We start from the raw sequence: 16401 nt of genomic DNA on the forward strand, positions 1-16401 counted from the left end.
GCCTGCTCCTAGGCTCTAGGGCACTTATCACTCTGTCCTGCAGAAAGAAGGAGCTGGGAAGATGGGCAATTCTGTTTGTTTGTTTGTTCATAAGCATCCCTATAAGCCTCAGGTGACATTACTGCCTAAAACACTCAGGGGTCACTCCCAGGGAAGTGGACTAACTTTACCATGAAATAACCATACAAGAGACAGAAATACCTTTTTCTTTGGGGGTGCTGTGACGGCTCCTCTGACCTTAAGGGTCTGCAGAAAGAGAGCGAGCATGTGCTGACCCCTTTTATTGAGGAGAAGCTATTCAAATGAGGCAGGGGGTCAGGTTTCAAGGGGTTGAGTCTAGCTTCATGATGTCTGCTGTCAGCAGGTTGGCTGACATCTAGGAAGGCCACACCCAAGGTCAGAGTAAGAGAAGGGGACACAAAAAGGGCATTTTCATGGAACATTCTATCCCAAACAGGGCAAAGGGTAATATCACAAAGGAACAGGTGAGTGTAGTTCGACCCATGGGGATATAGGAAAGCACGCCCATGCATGAAGACACAGTTGCTCAACCCTAAAGATTGGGGCTACATCTGGGTTACCTAGGCAACCAGATCACAGAGTGACTGAGGATGCCACACCAATCAGAAGAGGGAGACAAACATGGACACATGCTAGTTGGCCTCCCACACATTACTTCCAAGTGAGCCATTGGGGCATGTGAAACACCTGTCTGAGAGACATAACACCAGATGGAGTGACCTGCTGGGCACTTGATCCAAGCAACTTTGCTCAACAAAGCCATCTCAGTACAGTCCATAGAGGTCTGAAGGATAAAGGACCTTGCTGGGAACAGAACAGAGGAAGGGAATTCCAGTAGAAAAAGCAGTGTGTGCAAAGGCCCTGGGGCAGGAGGGGAACTAGGATGTGGCAAGCAAAGACCAGATAGAATGAGAGAATAGAGAACAAAACAGAGTAAGAATAGAAAGGGGACAGAGGTTATATGGGGTGATCAACCATCCTAGTTTCCTGGGATACTAGACTTTCAGTGCTAAGACCAGGAAAGATCAGGACAAACTGGAATGGGTTGGTTATACTAGAAGTGAGATCATGGAGGATGAATGGGAGAGGGTGGGGACAAGGCACTGGGACTTTACAGGCCTCCATAAGGAGCCTGGAGTCAGGAAGCCACTGAAGATCTTAAGTCAGGAAGTCCCACAGTCTAGGTCATAATATCAAATGTGAATCGAATGGGTTGGGGGAGTGGGGAGGAGAAGCAGGAGGCCCAAGTGACTGTGCGAGAGCAACATGGACCAGGATGCAGTGAAGATTCAGGGAAGAAGGCAGACAGGGGCAAAAGGCAAAGCTGTAGAGGCTAACCCGGCATCTCCCTAAACCTGAGGTGATGGAAGAGGCAGGGAGCCAATGGCATGTGCTCATGAGTTGAATGATATGTGCTATCTCCTGTGCCCTGCATAAGTGGGTGACTCTCAAAGGTCACCAAAGGTAGGCAATACAGTGAGTGTGAGAGCCACCTTCTGCAGGAGGGGCTCTTCTAGATGAGATAATGAGGGGATAAAAGGGCAGTTTCTGGAGCCATCTCTCAAGGAGAGCCCAAAGCACATCACCCCCAATACAATACCCCTCCCCATGGCCTGTGGTATGAGTTTTGTATCTCTTGCTCCTTAAGGTGGTCGTGTGCAGGGTTGAGCATGGCAGCCAATCTGCCTGATAGGGAAAAACCCTGAGAGAAATGGTCACCTTCTAGCCTCATCTGTGGACCAGTGAGCAGGTGACCAGAGAGACATGCTCAGTGCCTCCTTCCTGCACTTGAGCATCATGGGGCAGTAGAGTTGGTGGAGATCATGAAACCATCTCTGGGGCCCCGAGATCTGACTCCACCATCTCCAATTGAGTGATGTCGGCTAGATTCCTGTCGGGAGGTAATTATCTGTGGGTGTCTGGTGTTTCTGCACATCCTGTGAATAGAACTATTGACTGCAGATACATTTCAGTAGGAAGGAAAATGCTGAGATGAGACAGCTGGGCACACACATGAGTTGCAAAAAGCCAGAGTCCAGGCAGCAGGTGAGGAAGTTCTGGGGGGCTCTATTTCCAAGGTGTTTATATAGCCAACAGCCCCAGGACAGATAGTGTGCATCTCTTCAGAGCAAAGAGGAGGAATTACTGAAGATTTGGGTTCTCTGAGCTCAGAATTCTTTTGCTTCATGATGCACATGTCACCTGGTTTAAGGTTATAACACAAATACTGGCTCTGCTGTAATAATGCTCAGACCTGTGCCTGACTCGGGGTCTTCTATCTTCCACCAACACCTTGGACACTTTGGTAGGATATCTGGTTACCCAGTCAATAGGTTACGATTTCATATCCTTCACAGTTCCAGACTCTTACTTAACCTTTCTAAATCTCAGTTTTCCTATTAAATGGGAATAATAAAGGGCTTTTGGTGTTTAAAGGGGTTGATTCATGTAAAGAGCTTGGGCTAGATTTTGGCCATGGTTAAGTGCCCAAATAAGTTAATTATTTTATCTATTCCTGTATGCAAATGTTCCAAACTAAAAAAAAAAAAAAGGTTAAATAATCTAAAAGGGACTTAAAGCCCAAGGTAGATGAGAGTTGGACTTACAAGTTTCTTTGAATGTACTTAAGTTTCAAAAGCTCTGAAATAACTTAATGATGTAATCATGGAAAAGAATACCATTGGTAACTTTTTAAAATATTCTGAAAAGAAGAGAGGGGTCAGGAAACCAAGCATGTCAGAATTCCCAGTTTCAACAAGATGGAATGCAGACACTGCAGACAGCTTGGTTAGATGTGGGGCCCTGAAAATATTCTAGAATAGATGACTAAACAGATGGTTTGGGAACCTGTGGAAAAGAACACAGTGATCGTTGGAAGCCAGAATGAGTTCACATGCCTTGTGCTGTACTCATATTTTTGACAGGATCTTTGGATTAATCACCAAAAAACTGTGAAAATAGTATAGCTCAACTTCAGCAAGAATGGGCAATGTGGGAAGGAGGAAAGTGGGTTGAGTGAGAAGATAAATAATGTATCTACTGATCTGAAAGAGGATTCCAATTGAAGTACCAGCTCTATCTTGTGTATTGTGTTTAGACAAGACTCAATGATAGAGAAAACACATCTGAAATGACACAAAGATGGGAGGGCAAGCCAATGACATTTTTAAAAATAGTTCAATTGATCAGAGACACAGGCATTATTTAAACATCCTCTCCTATAACCCTTACAATCATGCTCCAAGTGGCAGGTATTGTTCCTTTTTAGCTGATGAGGTGGAAGCTCAGAAGTCTGGATAAATCAGTAAATTATCTCAAAGTCATGCAGCAGGTCAATAGCACAGTCACAATTCCACCCCTCTGTGCCACCCCTTGGCTTGTTGAGATATGACAACACTATCCACATCAAGGGGCTTTGGTCATAATTAGCAAGAATTGCACTTAGTTCTCAAGGGTCATACTTATGTGACAAACTAATGAAGAACTGAAACAAATTGAGTCTGAAGAGGAGTTGGAAGGGGACATGAAGAAGCTTAAAGGCATTACCATGACTTACCAGATCTCTGTGGTCTAACCTCTGCTCAGCTCTGAGGTTTTGTTTCTATCCCTGTCCTCCCAAAGAATCCCCTCTCCCCAAATCCAGTCCTACTGACCTGCTGGCAGTTGTCTGAACATCCTTTCTCTTACATCTTGAAGTAGCTGAACCTTTCACTACACCCTCTCCATCACCAATTGCTGTCACTTGGCCAATTCCAAAGACCCAAGCCTGGGTCCAAGCCCATCTCCCTTCTGCAGGTGGCTGTCAGCTGCAGCTCCTTCAACAGACTGTGCCAATGCATTTCCTGCTCAACGATGGAGCTTCTAACTCACCCATCCCCAAAGAAGATTCAAAACAGGTTATTTTAAGACCCCACTAATATCAAGTATATTATCAAAAAGTAATGTGTTAATTTAAGTTTAACAAATCTAAAATACCATCAATAATAAATAATTTCCTAATGGGAATATAAGGTTGGTTTTCCAAGGCATCCAAAAATTGAATATACACTGCTGTCTTAACCCCAGGAAAGAATGAAAACGTAGCAGCACCTGCAAAAGTTTGAGTCTCCTCCAAATTGCAATCTCCCTCTTCTTTTCTAATACAATTACTGGGAGGCTCTTCTTTTGATATTATCATAGGTATTTTGAGATGAGGTTCTCTATTTTTAAAGGACTCAAATCAGTGATGAATTGCAAATGAAGAATTCTGAAACTGTCTGCCTGGAAAAAGGCAGAAGATGACGAATTAGTGACAGAAAAGATCATCTCTCTAGCTTTAGTTATTGAAAGGACACCATGTTGAAGGTGTTTGTGGGATTATTTGTTCCTTACATCCAAATCAATGATATATTAAATTCTCTACATGCTCCCTGATACCCACCTATGGTCAGGATGCAGTTTGATAAGGAAAATGCTCTTCCCAGGACCACCAAATGTGAGGCAATGCTGTGGAGCATCCAGCCCCAGAAGATGCCTTTATTTGGTCTATGTCTTGTGCAGCCACAAGAGCTTGGTCTCCTATAAAGTAAACCACAAAAGGCAAGATTAAATGGATCCTGCTTCCCAGAGTTGTCGGCACAGTGCTCTGTTTAAAGTACTGGGCCTAAGACCTGCCAAGGCTTCTCAGAAGAGCCATAAAAGGTACGATTCTCCTCTCCCATCCTCATTCAAATGATGTTTTAATGGACAATAAACAGCAAGCTTTATAAATAAGCAGAAATCAGGAGTCAGAGATTTTAGGAGGGATGTAAAGACTGAGTTTTATATCTGCAAGTGGAACTGCACCCAAAATCTAATTTTAGCCATTAGTCCCACATAAGAATTGTAAACAAGGGAGGGTTAAAGTGAAGGTTTAAATTAACCTTTTGTTTTTGAGGCAGCTGTGGATGCTTTGTGGGTTTCTTCTTGAGTTTTCATTGTTTCTCTATAACCTTGCCCTGTTGGTTTTGATGACCTTCTTGGGCCAATCTTGAGCGCATTCACTGCTTCTCCGATCCTGTGAGTTGAAAGTGATCTTCAGGATGATGAAAACACTTCCTTCAATACAATGCTATAAAAATAATGAACATTTTCTGACATTCACCGTGTTCGCTGCATACTGTGAGGGAATATTTGTAATCTATTGAATTAAAACAAAAGATCTCCTTTCACCTAAATAGGCTCAGAACTTCTATTCAGACACCAAAAGTTCCCATCACTTTGAAATTGTTGTCAGAAAGCTGGCATCTGTGTTAATGCAATGTTAATGTTAATGTTATACCCACTGCTCCTATTTCTTTTCCTAACCAGTTATCTCCCCTATATCTGTAAAATATTAAAAAATATTTCCCCAAACTAAAGAGCCTCAACTCTTTCAGCTCTTCTTCCTTAAGGTTTCTAGACCATTCGGCTGCTAGCCACATGCTGCTGCTTATACCCCAATTAGTCTCTCTGTCTTTAAAATGAGATCCAGGAACAGGGCTGAGGCCAATGAGGGTCTCCATCATTGGACCACCATCCAAATATCAAGCACATTGGCCCTTACTACTACACAATCCTTGTCACCCTTGACCATAAGCATAGGCTATAGCTATTGAATAAGCATTAACTGGTGGCAATAAAATGTTGTGGTAGAAAAATGTATGGCAAATCTGTTCAGCAAGTCCAAGCCATACAACTTAGGAAAGTGTAGGTTTGAATAACTTTAGAAATAAGTTTGAATTCACTCTGTCAAACTCTACTTAGGCAATTCAGATAGGAAAGCTTCTTGTGCCTCATGGCCAACAGAGCTGGGGATGATGACCTGGACACACTGGGATGTCTTGTTTGAAACCTAGAGGTTAAAAACTATAGTGGATTATCCTTGATCTCTGTATTGGTTCAGAACAAAGCAATCCGGCAAATCTTTTTCTAACTCAATATTCCAGGTACTTAAATGTACACTGGAGATGTCATTTGAGATGTTTTAATACTTTCTAATATGTTTTCATTTGAAGTAGATGACTGGGTCAGACCAGAAGAACCAGCATTACTAAAATGCCAAATATGAACATCTCTATAGGCAAGAAATATTTCAAGAGAGAAAAAGCTATTTATATAAGCATTTATATGATAAGCATATATATAACTATTAGTATTATATAACATCCAAAATGACCACTACAGATGTACCACTAACTGATTAACATTTAACTGAGAAACTATTTTGGCAGAACGTGGCTCTTTCTTCAGATTCCCCTGAGTACGCTGGATTGTATATAGGGACAATTGTGAAGCTAATAGAAAAGGGATTTCTGTATAACTCCACACAGGAGGCCTTTCTCTCCTCCCAAAGGTGGCTACCAGTGCAGAAATCTCACTTGGCCTCAGGCAGAATGGTATGGCCATACTAACTGACCTGCCATCTCATTTTCAACTGTCTTTAAATCATTAATTACTGAATAGGCTTTCACACTGGAATCAGAGGTCTGTGTGGGCAACTCAGAGAAGGTCTCTGGCAAGAGGGTTTTTTTAATAAAGAAGTGTGGATATACATGGAAAGGGGTCAGAAACACTGAAATTCTACAGACACCTCATTAAGCAGAAACAGCAGAATTTGTTTGATAATAAAGTGGTTTGTTGAGATTTAGGATTTTATTAATATTTATTTTTAGAAAAAAGAAAAAATTTACAAGATGCAAACATTTCACACAATACATTATCATTGATGGTTGTTCTCCTTATACCATAACATAGGCCCTGTCTTATGAACTAGTGTTGGAAAGAATGCAGACAGCATGGATGTGCTGGAGATCCATCATGGACAAGCAGAATACACCACAGTGGACTTGATGACCAATGATGTTGGGCCAGCCTGTTCCAAAAGCAAGCCAAGACATGGTGGAAACCAGTGAAGCCTTTCTGTGGGGGAGGCACGGCTGTGTGCCTCTGCATGCGCGCTGCCTCCCATCAGCAGCACCCACTGCCTTCAGATCACAGCAACTACAGAAAACCTAGGGATCTTTTGGGTGGTTGTTTTTCTTTTTTGTTGTTATTGTTGTTTGGGGTTTTGGAGGGGTTTTTCTGTTTTTGTTTTGTTTTGTTTTGTTTTTTGCAGTGTTATTTAGATTCCCAATTTCTTATGTATATCTTCCTTTTCATGTCTCAGTCCCAAATTCTTAAAGCAGTGTAGGTACTTAGCATCTTGAATTTTTCAGGATCCAGATCTGCCCAATGGTAATGCACTAAAAAGAACAAAAAGATTCATTACTAAGGAGGATTCCAAAATTCTCCTTCAACTCCAATTAACATAGGCACATTTGCATTAAAAAAGTAGCTGAAGATATCCTTTCAAGCTCACCCAATGACACTAGCATGATGATGTTTCATTACACGGTGAAAAATCTGCCATGTTACTATATATAAACCCAAATCTGTTTTTTGAGCTCAAAAGATACCAAACCAAATATGTAAATACACTTTTTAATGGTATTTACATCAAAGAGAATTCACAAGGCAAATGAGGAAATATTTTGAAGTAAATGAAAATACAATATATAAAAATTTATGGTATAGACCTAAGGCTAACACTTAGGGGGAAATTCATAGCATTCAGCACTTACATTAGAAAAGGAAAAAAAACTGTCAAATCTGAGTTTCCGTCTTAAGAAACTGAGAGAATAAAGCAAAGTAAACCCAAAACAAGCAGAAGGAAGAGAATAAAGGTAAAAAACAGAAACCAATTTCAATCTGAAATTTCAAACAGAAAAATGAAAGCCAAAATAAATGAAAAGACCAATAAAACTGGTAAACCTCTTGCCTGACTTACCAAGAAATAAGAAGAAAACACAAATTATCAATATAAGGAATCAAAGAGGGAACAGTACAGATCTTATAGCAATTAAAAAAATTGAGGGGAGGGGAGGGGGGATAGTAAAGGATAGGAAAGGCAGCAGAATACAACAGACACTAGTATGGCAATATATAAATCAATGGAAGTGTAACTGATGTGATTCTGCAATCTGTATATGGGGTAAAAATGGGAGTTCATAACCCACTTGAATCAAAGTGTGAAACATGATATATCAAGAACTATGTAATGTTTTGAACAACCAACAATAAAAAAAAGAGTTAAAAAAATAAAATTAAATTAAAAATGACTCAACTGGGGACAGGAAAGATAGTAGAATGATACTGACATTATTACTGCATATATATATGTGACTACATGACCAATACGATTCTGCAACATGTACACTCAGAAAAATGAGAAATTATATCTCATCTATGTATAATATATCAAAGTGCATAAATGCATTCTACTGTCATTTATAACCATTAAAACAAATTTTAGAATTTAAAAAACAAACAAAAAAAATTAAAAGGATATATCACAAACAGGTCCATGCTCATAAATTACATGACATAGATGTATGGGATAAATTCCATGAAGAATAGATACAAAAGCTTCATCTCCAAATACTTTATAGAGAGGGAGGTAAAGGGATAGGAATAGGAAAAGACAGGAGCAAGAAATAAACTAAATGTTTGCTTTGGGGATAATTTTTAATACTACTCAAAGGATGGTTCTTTAATATAAAAATTCCAAGTTTCTCATGTTTTCCTTTATAATTTGGAGGATACAATAAAAATCAGCTGATATTGCCAAGATCTGTGACAAAGGAATTTGCTATCTGAGAGTTATAATAAATCTCAAAACTTAACAGAGCAGTAGTTTCTATTCTCTCACATTTTAATTGGAAGGACTTCAGTAAAACCAAGAGATTCTATTAACAGCAGATACACTGAGGCATGTCACTGTGAATGTGCTTCCTGAGCACATTCTCAACAGGCCGTGAGCAGATATCTCAATGGAGTTAAAAGCTTTCCATTCCTGTGCCCAGTTTGATATCCAGGCCCCAGTGCACTTACAAGAAAGGCTAACTGGAGCCAGAGCTAATCCACGCTTTTTAGTTATATCTGGAACCACAAAAGGGATTGACGGTTTCCCCAAGGCCTACCTTCATACTCCAAAATGCACCCAGTACAGTCCTATATTCCTTCCTAAGAGATATCTGAAAGACCACCAGCAGGTGGAGAACATAGAATGTCATTCCTTAGAACACATTACTTCCAGTTTTTAGTCAAGGAAAACAACACATTTACATACACACATCCGTGTGTGTACACCATTGCACACGCACGCACATGTGTTTGAAGCTTTGTAAAATTAGATAAAGAGTTAGAAAAAATCTGCTTAGAAAAAAATGTTATAAAAGTATTATGTTAATCATGATTATCTTCAAATAACAAGATGGCAGATGATTTTGACATTTTTCTTTGAGTATTTTTGCATTTCTGAAATTGTATATGAATGAACATTAATTTTGTAATAAAAATGGCTTTCAAAAAATTTGTAAGATTGGAATTTTAGTTCCCTACTAAAGAAACAAAGAACTGGAAGTGATTCTGAGAGGTTTTGCCCCAAGTATTCTCAAAGTTTTTAGGTAAACCATTCAGGCAGTGGGACTTTATAAACATCTACCTCAAAGGGCTTACAACTAAGTATGCCTTAGTTCAGCTCCTGTGCACTCTGATCATCAGGGCTAATCATAGCATCAGCATTAGTATTGTGAGTAATGAGCTCCCAAACTGCATGCAAAAGCCTGTGACCAACAGCAGATGCAGTTCCTACTGAAAGTCAACCAAAATGCATGGACTGGTCAATAGATGTTGCATTCTATTTTCAATCTCATTTATTTAAATGTTCCTTCTTATTTTCTTGAACCTAACTGGATAAATTAGGAATCCGTTTGCCGGCCAACACCTAGGTGTAGCTGGAGATCATGAGGCTCACATCATTGGAAGCACAAATGACAAAGGTGGAAGGAAGCCATCTGTGAGGTACACTTGCCATATCAGAAGCGCTGCAGAAGTTCTGTTCAAGCTGATAAATACATGATTCTCTAGTAAAAGTGGGCCCCTGAGGCTTGAAATTCAGACACCTTGAATGAGGCAATAATGTGCCTCCTCCCTCTGAGAGCTGTTGAGAGGAGTGCATGTGGGCCAGCTGGGCTACTTGAAGATTTGGCCTACAGTCTGTGGGCACCTAATGCAGTAGAAAAAAGTACATGACAACTTAGTACTGCAACTTCACACCCTTATGGAAGAAGGTGGAGGAACCACAAGCTCCTTCCATCTATGTGCTTGGAGTGATTCTTTTTTACTGCCTTCAAATGTCAAGGACAGTGGGGAACCTCTTCAGTGAGTCCAGCCCAGGACCTGAAGGAAGGAATCCCTCAACAGCCTATTTAAACACTGAAACTCTCAAACATGTTGACTTACAGCTGACCTGCTTCTGGCATCAGGCCATTCAAACAATCACAAGATGCAAGTGCTAGACTTAGGACATACAAAATACCATAGACTTGCTCTGCAAATCACTACCAAAAAAACTGTTTTCATTATTTATTTCAGATGACTACTGGGAAATCTCATCATTTACCTAGAAGAGTAAGAATGTCCTATGAAAAAACATTAGTTGCTGAGAAGTCAATGCTATTAATAAAGGATTTACTCTGACCTGCTAACATTGTTAGAGATTCCAGTGAGGCCCTCCAATGAACTGTCAAAAGACACTTCCTTTGCTTGAGTTCTCATGATCCTGACTTGACCAATAAGAACACGGGATGAGTGATTTGATAGGAAAATTAATGGAAAGCTTGATGTGATGCAATAAAACAAGCACAGGAAAAAAAATGTTTATGAAAGTGGAAGGAACAAACTCTGACAGCAGTTGGGTTTTTTTTTTTTGGCTTGACTTCTTCCTCCATTTGTTTCTCATGTAGATTTGTATACAGTTAACCACATACAACTAACAGAACTGAAAAGTGGTTCAATGATGGACTCAACAGCATAACTTGATCCCTCTAGGTCCAGTTGAACTTTCTGTGATGATAAAATTGTTCTGCATCAGTGCTGTCCAATATGGCAGCCACTAGCCAAGTGTGGCTACTTGGCAATGAAATGTGTCTACTACAAATTTTATATTTTTTAAACCTTAGTTAACTTACTTTTAAATACATGAAGTTAGTGGCTACTAAATATTAGTACACTCTAAGTTACCTGTAAGCTTAGCTCTGTAACTCAGTAATAAATTCTCTAATCATGGCCAGCTACTTGTCAACTTGTTTTCTTTTTTTATTAGAACTTTACATAGTAGTTGGGTTCATTCCAACAAAATCATACACGTATGGAATTCTATTTCAGTTCACAATGCCCCCCTTTTCCCTCACATTCTCCCTCCTATTTCCAGTTCTCCTTCATTTACTCTCTAGACTTCCTTGTGTTCATCGATTTATTTATATTTCATTGGCTCTTTTTATTTATACATAAAGGTGAAATTCCCTGTGGTATATTTTTATACACACATAACATGATTTTTTATGAATTCATTCTGCATTGCCTTCTTCCCATCCTTCCTCTCTCCCTCTCGTTCTCCTTCTATACTACTGATCTTCCCTTTATATTTAAGATATCTTATTTTTCCTTCCTCCTTTCCTTTATTTTACTCTAGCTTCCACATATGAGAAAGAACATTCAATCTTTGAGTGTCTATGTCTTTGCCAACTTATTTTCAAATAACTAAGGTAACTGAGGTGGAAACCTGGCCAAGAAGAAAATCCAACCCCACTGCTAGTAAAGTGTCATAATTGCATACTCTGTGTCAATGAGGAATCAGATCATTCTCATATATAACAAAAAGATAACATGATATTCAAGATTTTGAAAGAAGAACTTCCTCCAGGTAAGAAGGTAACAGAAGCATTATTTAAAATTTCCAAATAACATACATTAATAGATTCAAGAAGCTCAGCAAACCCAAAGGTATCATCAGAATGAAATGGAGATATGACACCAATGTTGGAATTTTCAGATAGGGAATTTAAAATGATTATGATTAATAGTTAAGGGCTCTGATGGGGAAAGTAAAAAATATATAAGAACAGATGGGTAATGTAAGCAGAGAAACAGAAACTCTAAGAAAGAATCAAAAGAAAATAATAGAAATAAAAAACATTCTAACAGTAATAAAGAATGTCTTTAATTGGCTCATCAATAAACCAGATACAGCTGAAGGAAGAATCAGTGGGCTTAAAGATAGATCAATACAAACGTCCCAAACCAAAATGCAAAGAGGAAAGAAAGAGTGGGGAGGGAGGGAGAGAGGAAGGGAACAGACTATCCAATAACAATATCCAACAATTGTAAGGCAATAGTAAAAAGTGTAACATATACATAATTAACATGCACAAGCGGAACAATTAACAAAGAAGTATTTGAAATAATGACAGCCAAGAACTTTCCAAAGTTAATAAGAGACACCAAGTCACAAATCCAGGGAGCTCAGAACACCAAACAAGAACCACAACCAGACATATCATATTTAAACTGCAGAAAATCAAAGAGAAATTTGTAAAATAAGCCAGGGATAGGGATAGGGTGGGGAAAATCCACATTACCTACAGAGGAACAAAGATAAAAGCTACAAAGCAGTTGCCATAAGAAACTGTGCAAACAAGAAGAGAATGGTGCAAGAAAGCAATCTAGCCAGGCAGAGTGGAGCAAACCTGTACTCCCAGCAGTTTGGGAATTGAGGCAGGATTATAAATTCAAGATCAGCCTCAGAACTTAATGAGATCCCATCTCAAAATAAAATAAAAAGGGCTGGGGAGGGGGCTCAGTGGTAAAAGGCCCCAGGATTCAATCCCCAGTACTAAACACACACACACACACACACACACACACACACACAAACACACACACACACACACACACACACACACACATGCAGGAGGAAGAAGAGAAAAAGAAAGCAATCCCATTCAAAATAGTTACAAATAAATAAACAAACAAAATACCTAGGAATAAATTTAACTAAGGAAGTGAATGATCTCTATAAAGAAAATTACAAAGCACTGATGAAAGAATCTGATCTGATCATAACATATTCTATACATGTGTTGAAAATGACACACTGTATCCACAGATAATGCACAATTATCATGGTCAATTAAAAATAAAAATACACGTCCACCGCTGCTGCCTCCTTCTTCTGCCGCTCCTGGAGCTGCTTGTGTGCTGGTTCAGTGCGGACCTGGTACCTCTTTTGTGAAGCGGCAGCTGAGGAGACTCTGGCGCTAGCCATGGCCGAGGAAAAGCCCAAGAAAGGAGTCAAGACTGAGAACAACGATCATATTAACTTGAAGGTGGCGGGGCAGGATGGGTCTGTGGTGCAATTTAAGATTAAAACTAATGAAAGCATATTGTGAACAATAGGGTTTGTTGATGAGGCAGATCGGATTCCCATTTGACCGGCAGCCAATTAATGAAACAGACACACCCTGCAAAGTTGGAAATGGAGGATGAAGATACAATTGATGTGTTCCAGCAGCAGACAGGAGGTGTCTACTAAAAAGGGAACCTGCTACTTTACTCCAGAACTCTGTTCTTACAGACCAAGAATACATTCTCAATTAGAAAACTGCAATTTGGTTCTACCACATCCTGACTACTACAGTAGAGTTTTCTTTATTCTTTCACTTTCCCCTTCCCCATTCCTTTATTGTACATAAAGTAACTGGTGTATGTGCACAAGCATATTGCATTTTTTTAAACTAAATGGCCAATGATATGTTTTGATTGACATCAAATGGAGATGGGATGGGGAAAAATATTGGTTCTGTGAAAATATCCCCTTTCTCCATTAGTGGCATGCTCATTCAGTTCTTATCTTTATATTCCAGTAAGTTATTTTGCTCTCACTGTTTTAACAAAAAACAAAACAACAACAACAAAAACTGAACAACATAAAAATCCTTGCATACCTTGTTCAATTGGAGAATTTTAATGTTTTTCATTTATCATTGTAAAACCAAGGACAATTTTGTACGTAGCTGTTACATGTAGGGCAATCTGTCTTTAAGTAGGGGTAAATTACTCTTAAAAAAGATTCCTAGATAGTTTTCCCTTCAAGTCAAGTGTCTTGTTGTTTAAATAAACTTCTTGTTTAAAAAAAATAAAAATAAAAATACATTTAAGATTAAATAAAATAGAAAAAAAGAAAAGTGGAACAAAATATTTTATTGTAAAAAAAAAAAAAGTATAGCATTTGATACCAGCAAAATTATCCTTCAAAAGTGGGGAAAAAAAAAACACAAAGATTCCCTCAAATATGTGCTGCAAGAAATATGAAGAGAAATATTTTTAAATAGGCAGAAAGAACATGATACAGATCAGAAACTTGGATTCTTGTAATGAAAACAAATTAAATCTTTTCTTTTTATTAATCTTACTTTATCTTTAAAATAACCATTCATAATAGTAATAGTAGCAATAGCAATGTACTGAGTGATTAGAGAGTGTGGAAAGTGAAATTAGTAACAGTAATGTCACAAGGATAGGAGGGAGAAACTAGGAGAATGGCAGTGTCATAAAGTTCCTATTCTACAGGTAATGTGGTACAGTCTTATTTGAAGGTGGACTTAGATTAGTTAAAAATGTATATTGTAAAGTTGAGACAACCACTAAAAAAAAAAAAAAAAAAAAACTGTTTTAAGTTTAAAAAATAAATCATCACTTTGGAGGCTCAGCTAGTTTTACACCATGAAATATCCGCACCTGAGCTTGGGGAAGAGTTATGAATGTTGACACAGGGAAGTGAAGAGAAGGCTGCAGAATGAAAGAGATCCTACCATACACAGGGGAAAACAGTGAGAAGTGATCAAGTGCCCTTTTAACAGAGCACGCAAACACACACACTCAAGTACTCTAGCTCATTAGGAAGAAATGTGCTCAGCCAGGACACATCTTATAATTCAGACAAAGGTCAAGTTGAAAAAGCAAACAGATGGCAGCTTCCAAAACACATCCTCTGTTTGGTTTTGAGTGTGTTGACATTTGAGGACAGAAATGTGGGGTGCTGGTCTCACACCCTAATTACAGCAGCTAAATAAATACTCAAATGTACAATAAATAAATAAATAAATACTCGAATGAGGTGACACTTGAACCTGCAATCGAAAGCAAAAGCCACATTTTTTTCAGTGAGTTTTCCCTAGTGCATTAGTATTGGTCAGAAAGGGGGAAATAATTGAGTTGCAGTCTCACAGAGAACCTCAAATCCTCCCAGCAAGGTGAGGAGCCTGAAGGAATGAGAATACAAACCAGAAGTTAATTTTAGCAGTTTTATGTCCATTTGATAAAATAAGAAGGAATGTCTGCAATGTGATAGAAATGTTGACATCCTGGTAATGTCCTTTGAACCATGAAGGTTTGGATTCATTTTCAAAGAAAAAATATGCCCAAGATCGTGCAGTTTCTCATCACATTTTCTTTTGCCTTTTCTTTGCCTCTCATGCCTTGCAAACTCAAAGCTGCCCCCATTAGGGCCTGTGAGCCTCCCTAGGGCTCTTTCTGTTTTTAAAGAAAAGCAAATGAAAACTGCTGCTCCCTTCAGGAGAGGGCCTCCTGTATTCTGTGAAACAAAACAAATGCCAAGGTCACCTCCTATCTGTCGATACTTATTTCAGCTTTCATGGGTATCTGAATATTGTGGGGTGATTTTGTGGTACATTGATATGATAAATTTCATCAAAAGGGGCAACAAAAAAACATGAACAATAAAAAAACTACAAATATATGACTGGAAAACCAGCTCTCATTTAATGTTTTCAAACCCAGGAAATCTTTAAGGTTCAAAACCAGCCCCCTTTAAGGTCTTCAAGCCCAGGAAAGCAGCTAAACTCTAAGAGGTGGGAACATCCTAGCTCCTCCCTGGCCCTTGGCTGACTCCCAAAGGAGCCGGTGCACAGTCTCAGAAGGACTTCTCCACACCCTGCATCCATCCATGCCCAGACCTGGGCACTAGTCACTAGACTGTCACTGCTGCTTCTGATTTGAATAACTACAAGTGGATGACCAAATGAAATTGTCAATAAATGAATGGCTTCCCTTGTGGGCTTACTCCAAAACCTAGACAATATCGTATAAATTAGTGCAAAAATGTGATCTGTGATTTCATAGGCTGAGCAAACCTTGCTCACTATCCTCTGAGAGGAAGTCAGGGAAATCCTGAGCACATGGAAGTTTCCTCTTGCCTTGGTGTCAACAGTGCTCTGGGTCCTCAGAGGTCACTGTGGTCAGGTGACTGGTATGGATCAGTGCCTGGACCTGGCGCCATCACCAAGGGAGAAAGGCCATTCAAGGTTGTTTTTCAATTGCCCAGGAGGCCTCTCTGGTGACCTCCACTCTCACTAGCACTAAAACCCCTACAAGTTCCATCCAGGAGGCCAGGTGGAGGTCATGGCTGAGACCCAGAGTGTC

At 39.2% G+C, this 16401-nt stretch overlaps 2 protein-coding genes across 2 annotated transcripts in view; one reads left to right on the forward strand and one right to left on the reverse strand.

Annotated features, from left to right (window-relative positions):
• Positions 1–6653: 6653 nt before the first annotated feature.
• Dtd1 (D-aminoacyl-tRNA deacylase 1) overlaps positions 6654–16401 on the reverse strand; it is a 188758-nt gene continuing 179010 nt past the window's right edge. Inside the window, exon 6 of the mRNA XM_076848921.2 lies at positions 6654–7262. The gene's annotated coding sequence lies outside the window, so the exon portion shown is untranslated. The remainder of the gene's footprint in view (positions 7263–16401) is intronic.
• On the forward strand, positions 13224–13492 carry LOC143394309 (small ubiquitin-related modifier 2-like). Its single transcript, XM_076848920.1, has 2 exons — positions 13224–13345; positions 13399–13492. The coding sequence occupies exons 1-2, from the start codon at positions 13224–13226 to the stop codon at positions 13490–13492; spliced, it is 216 nt and encodes a 71-aa protein (XP_076705035.1).

The sequence above is a fragment of the Callospermophilus lateralis genome, chromosome 3, assembly GCF_048772815.1.
Source record: "Callospermophilus lateralis isolate mCalLat2 chromosome 3, mCalLat2.hap1, whole genome shotgun sequence".
Taxonomy (NCBI): Eukaryota; Metazoa; Chordata; class Mammalia; order Rodentia; family Sciuridae; genus Callospermophilus; species Callospermophilus lateralis.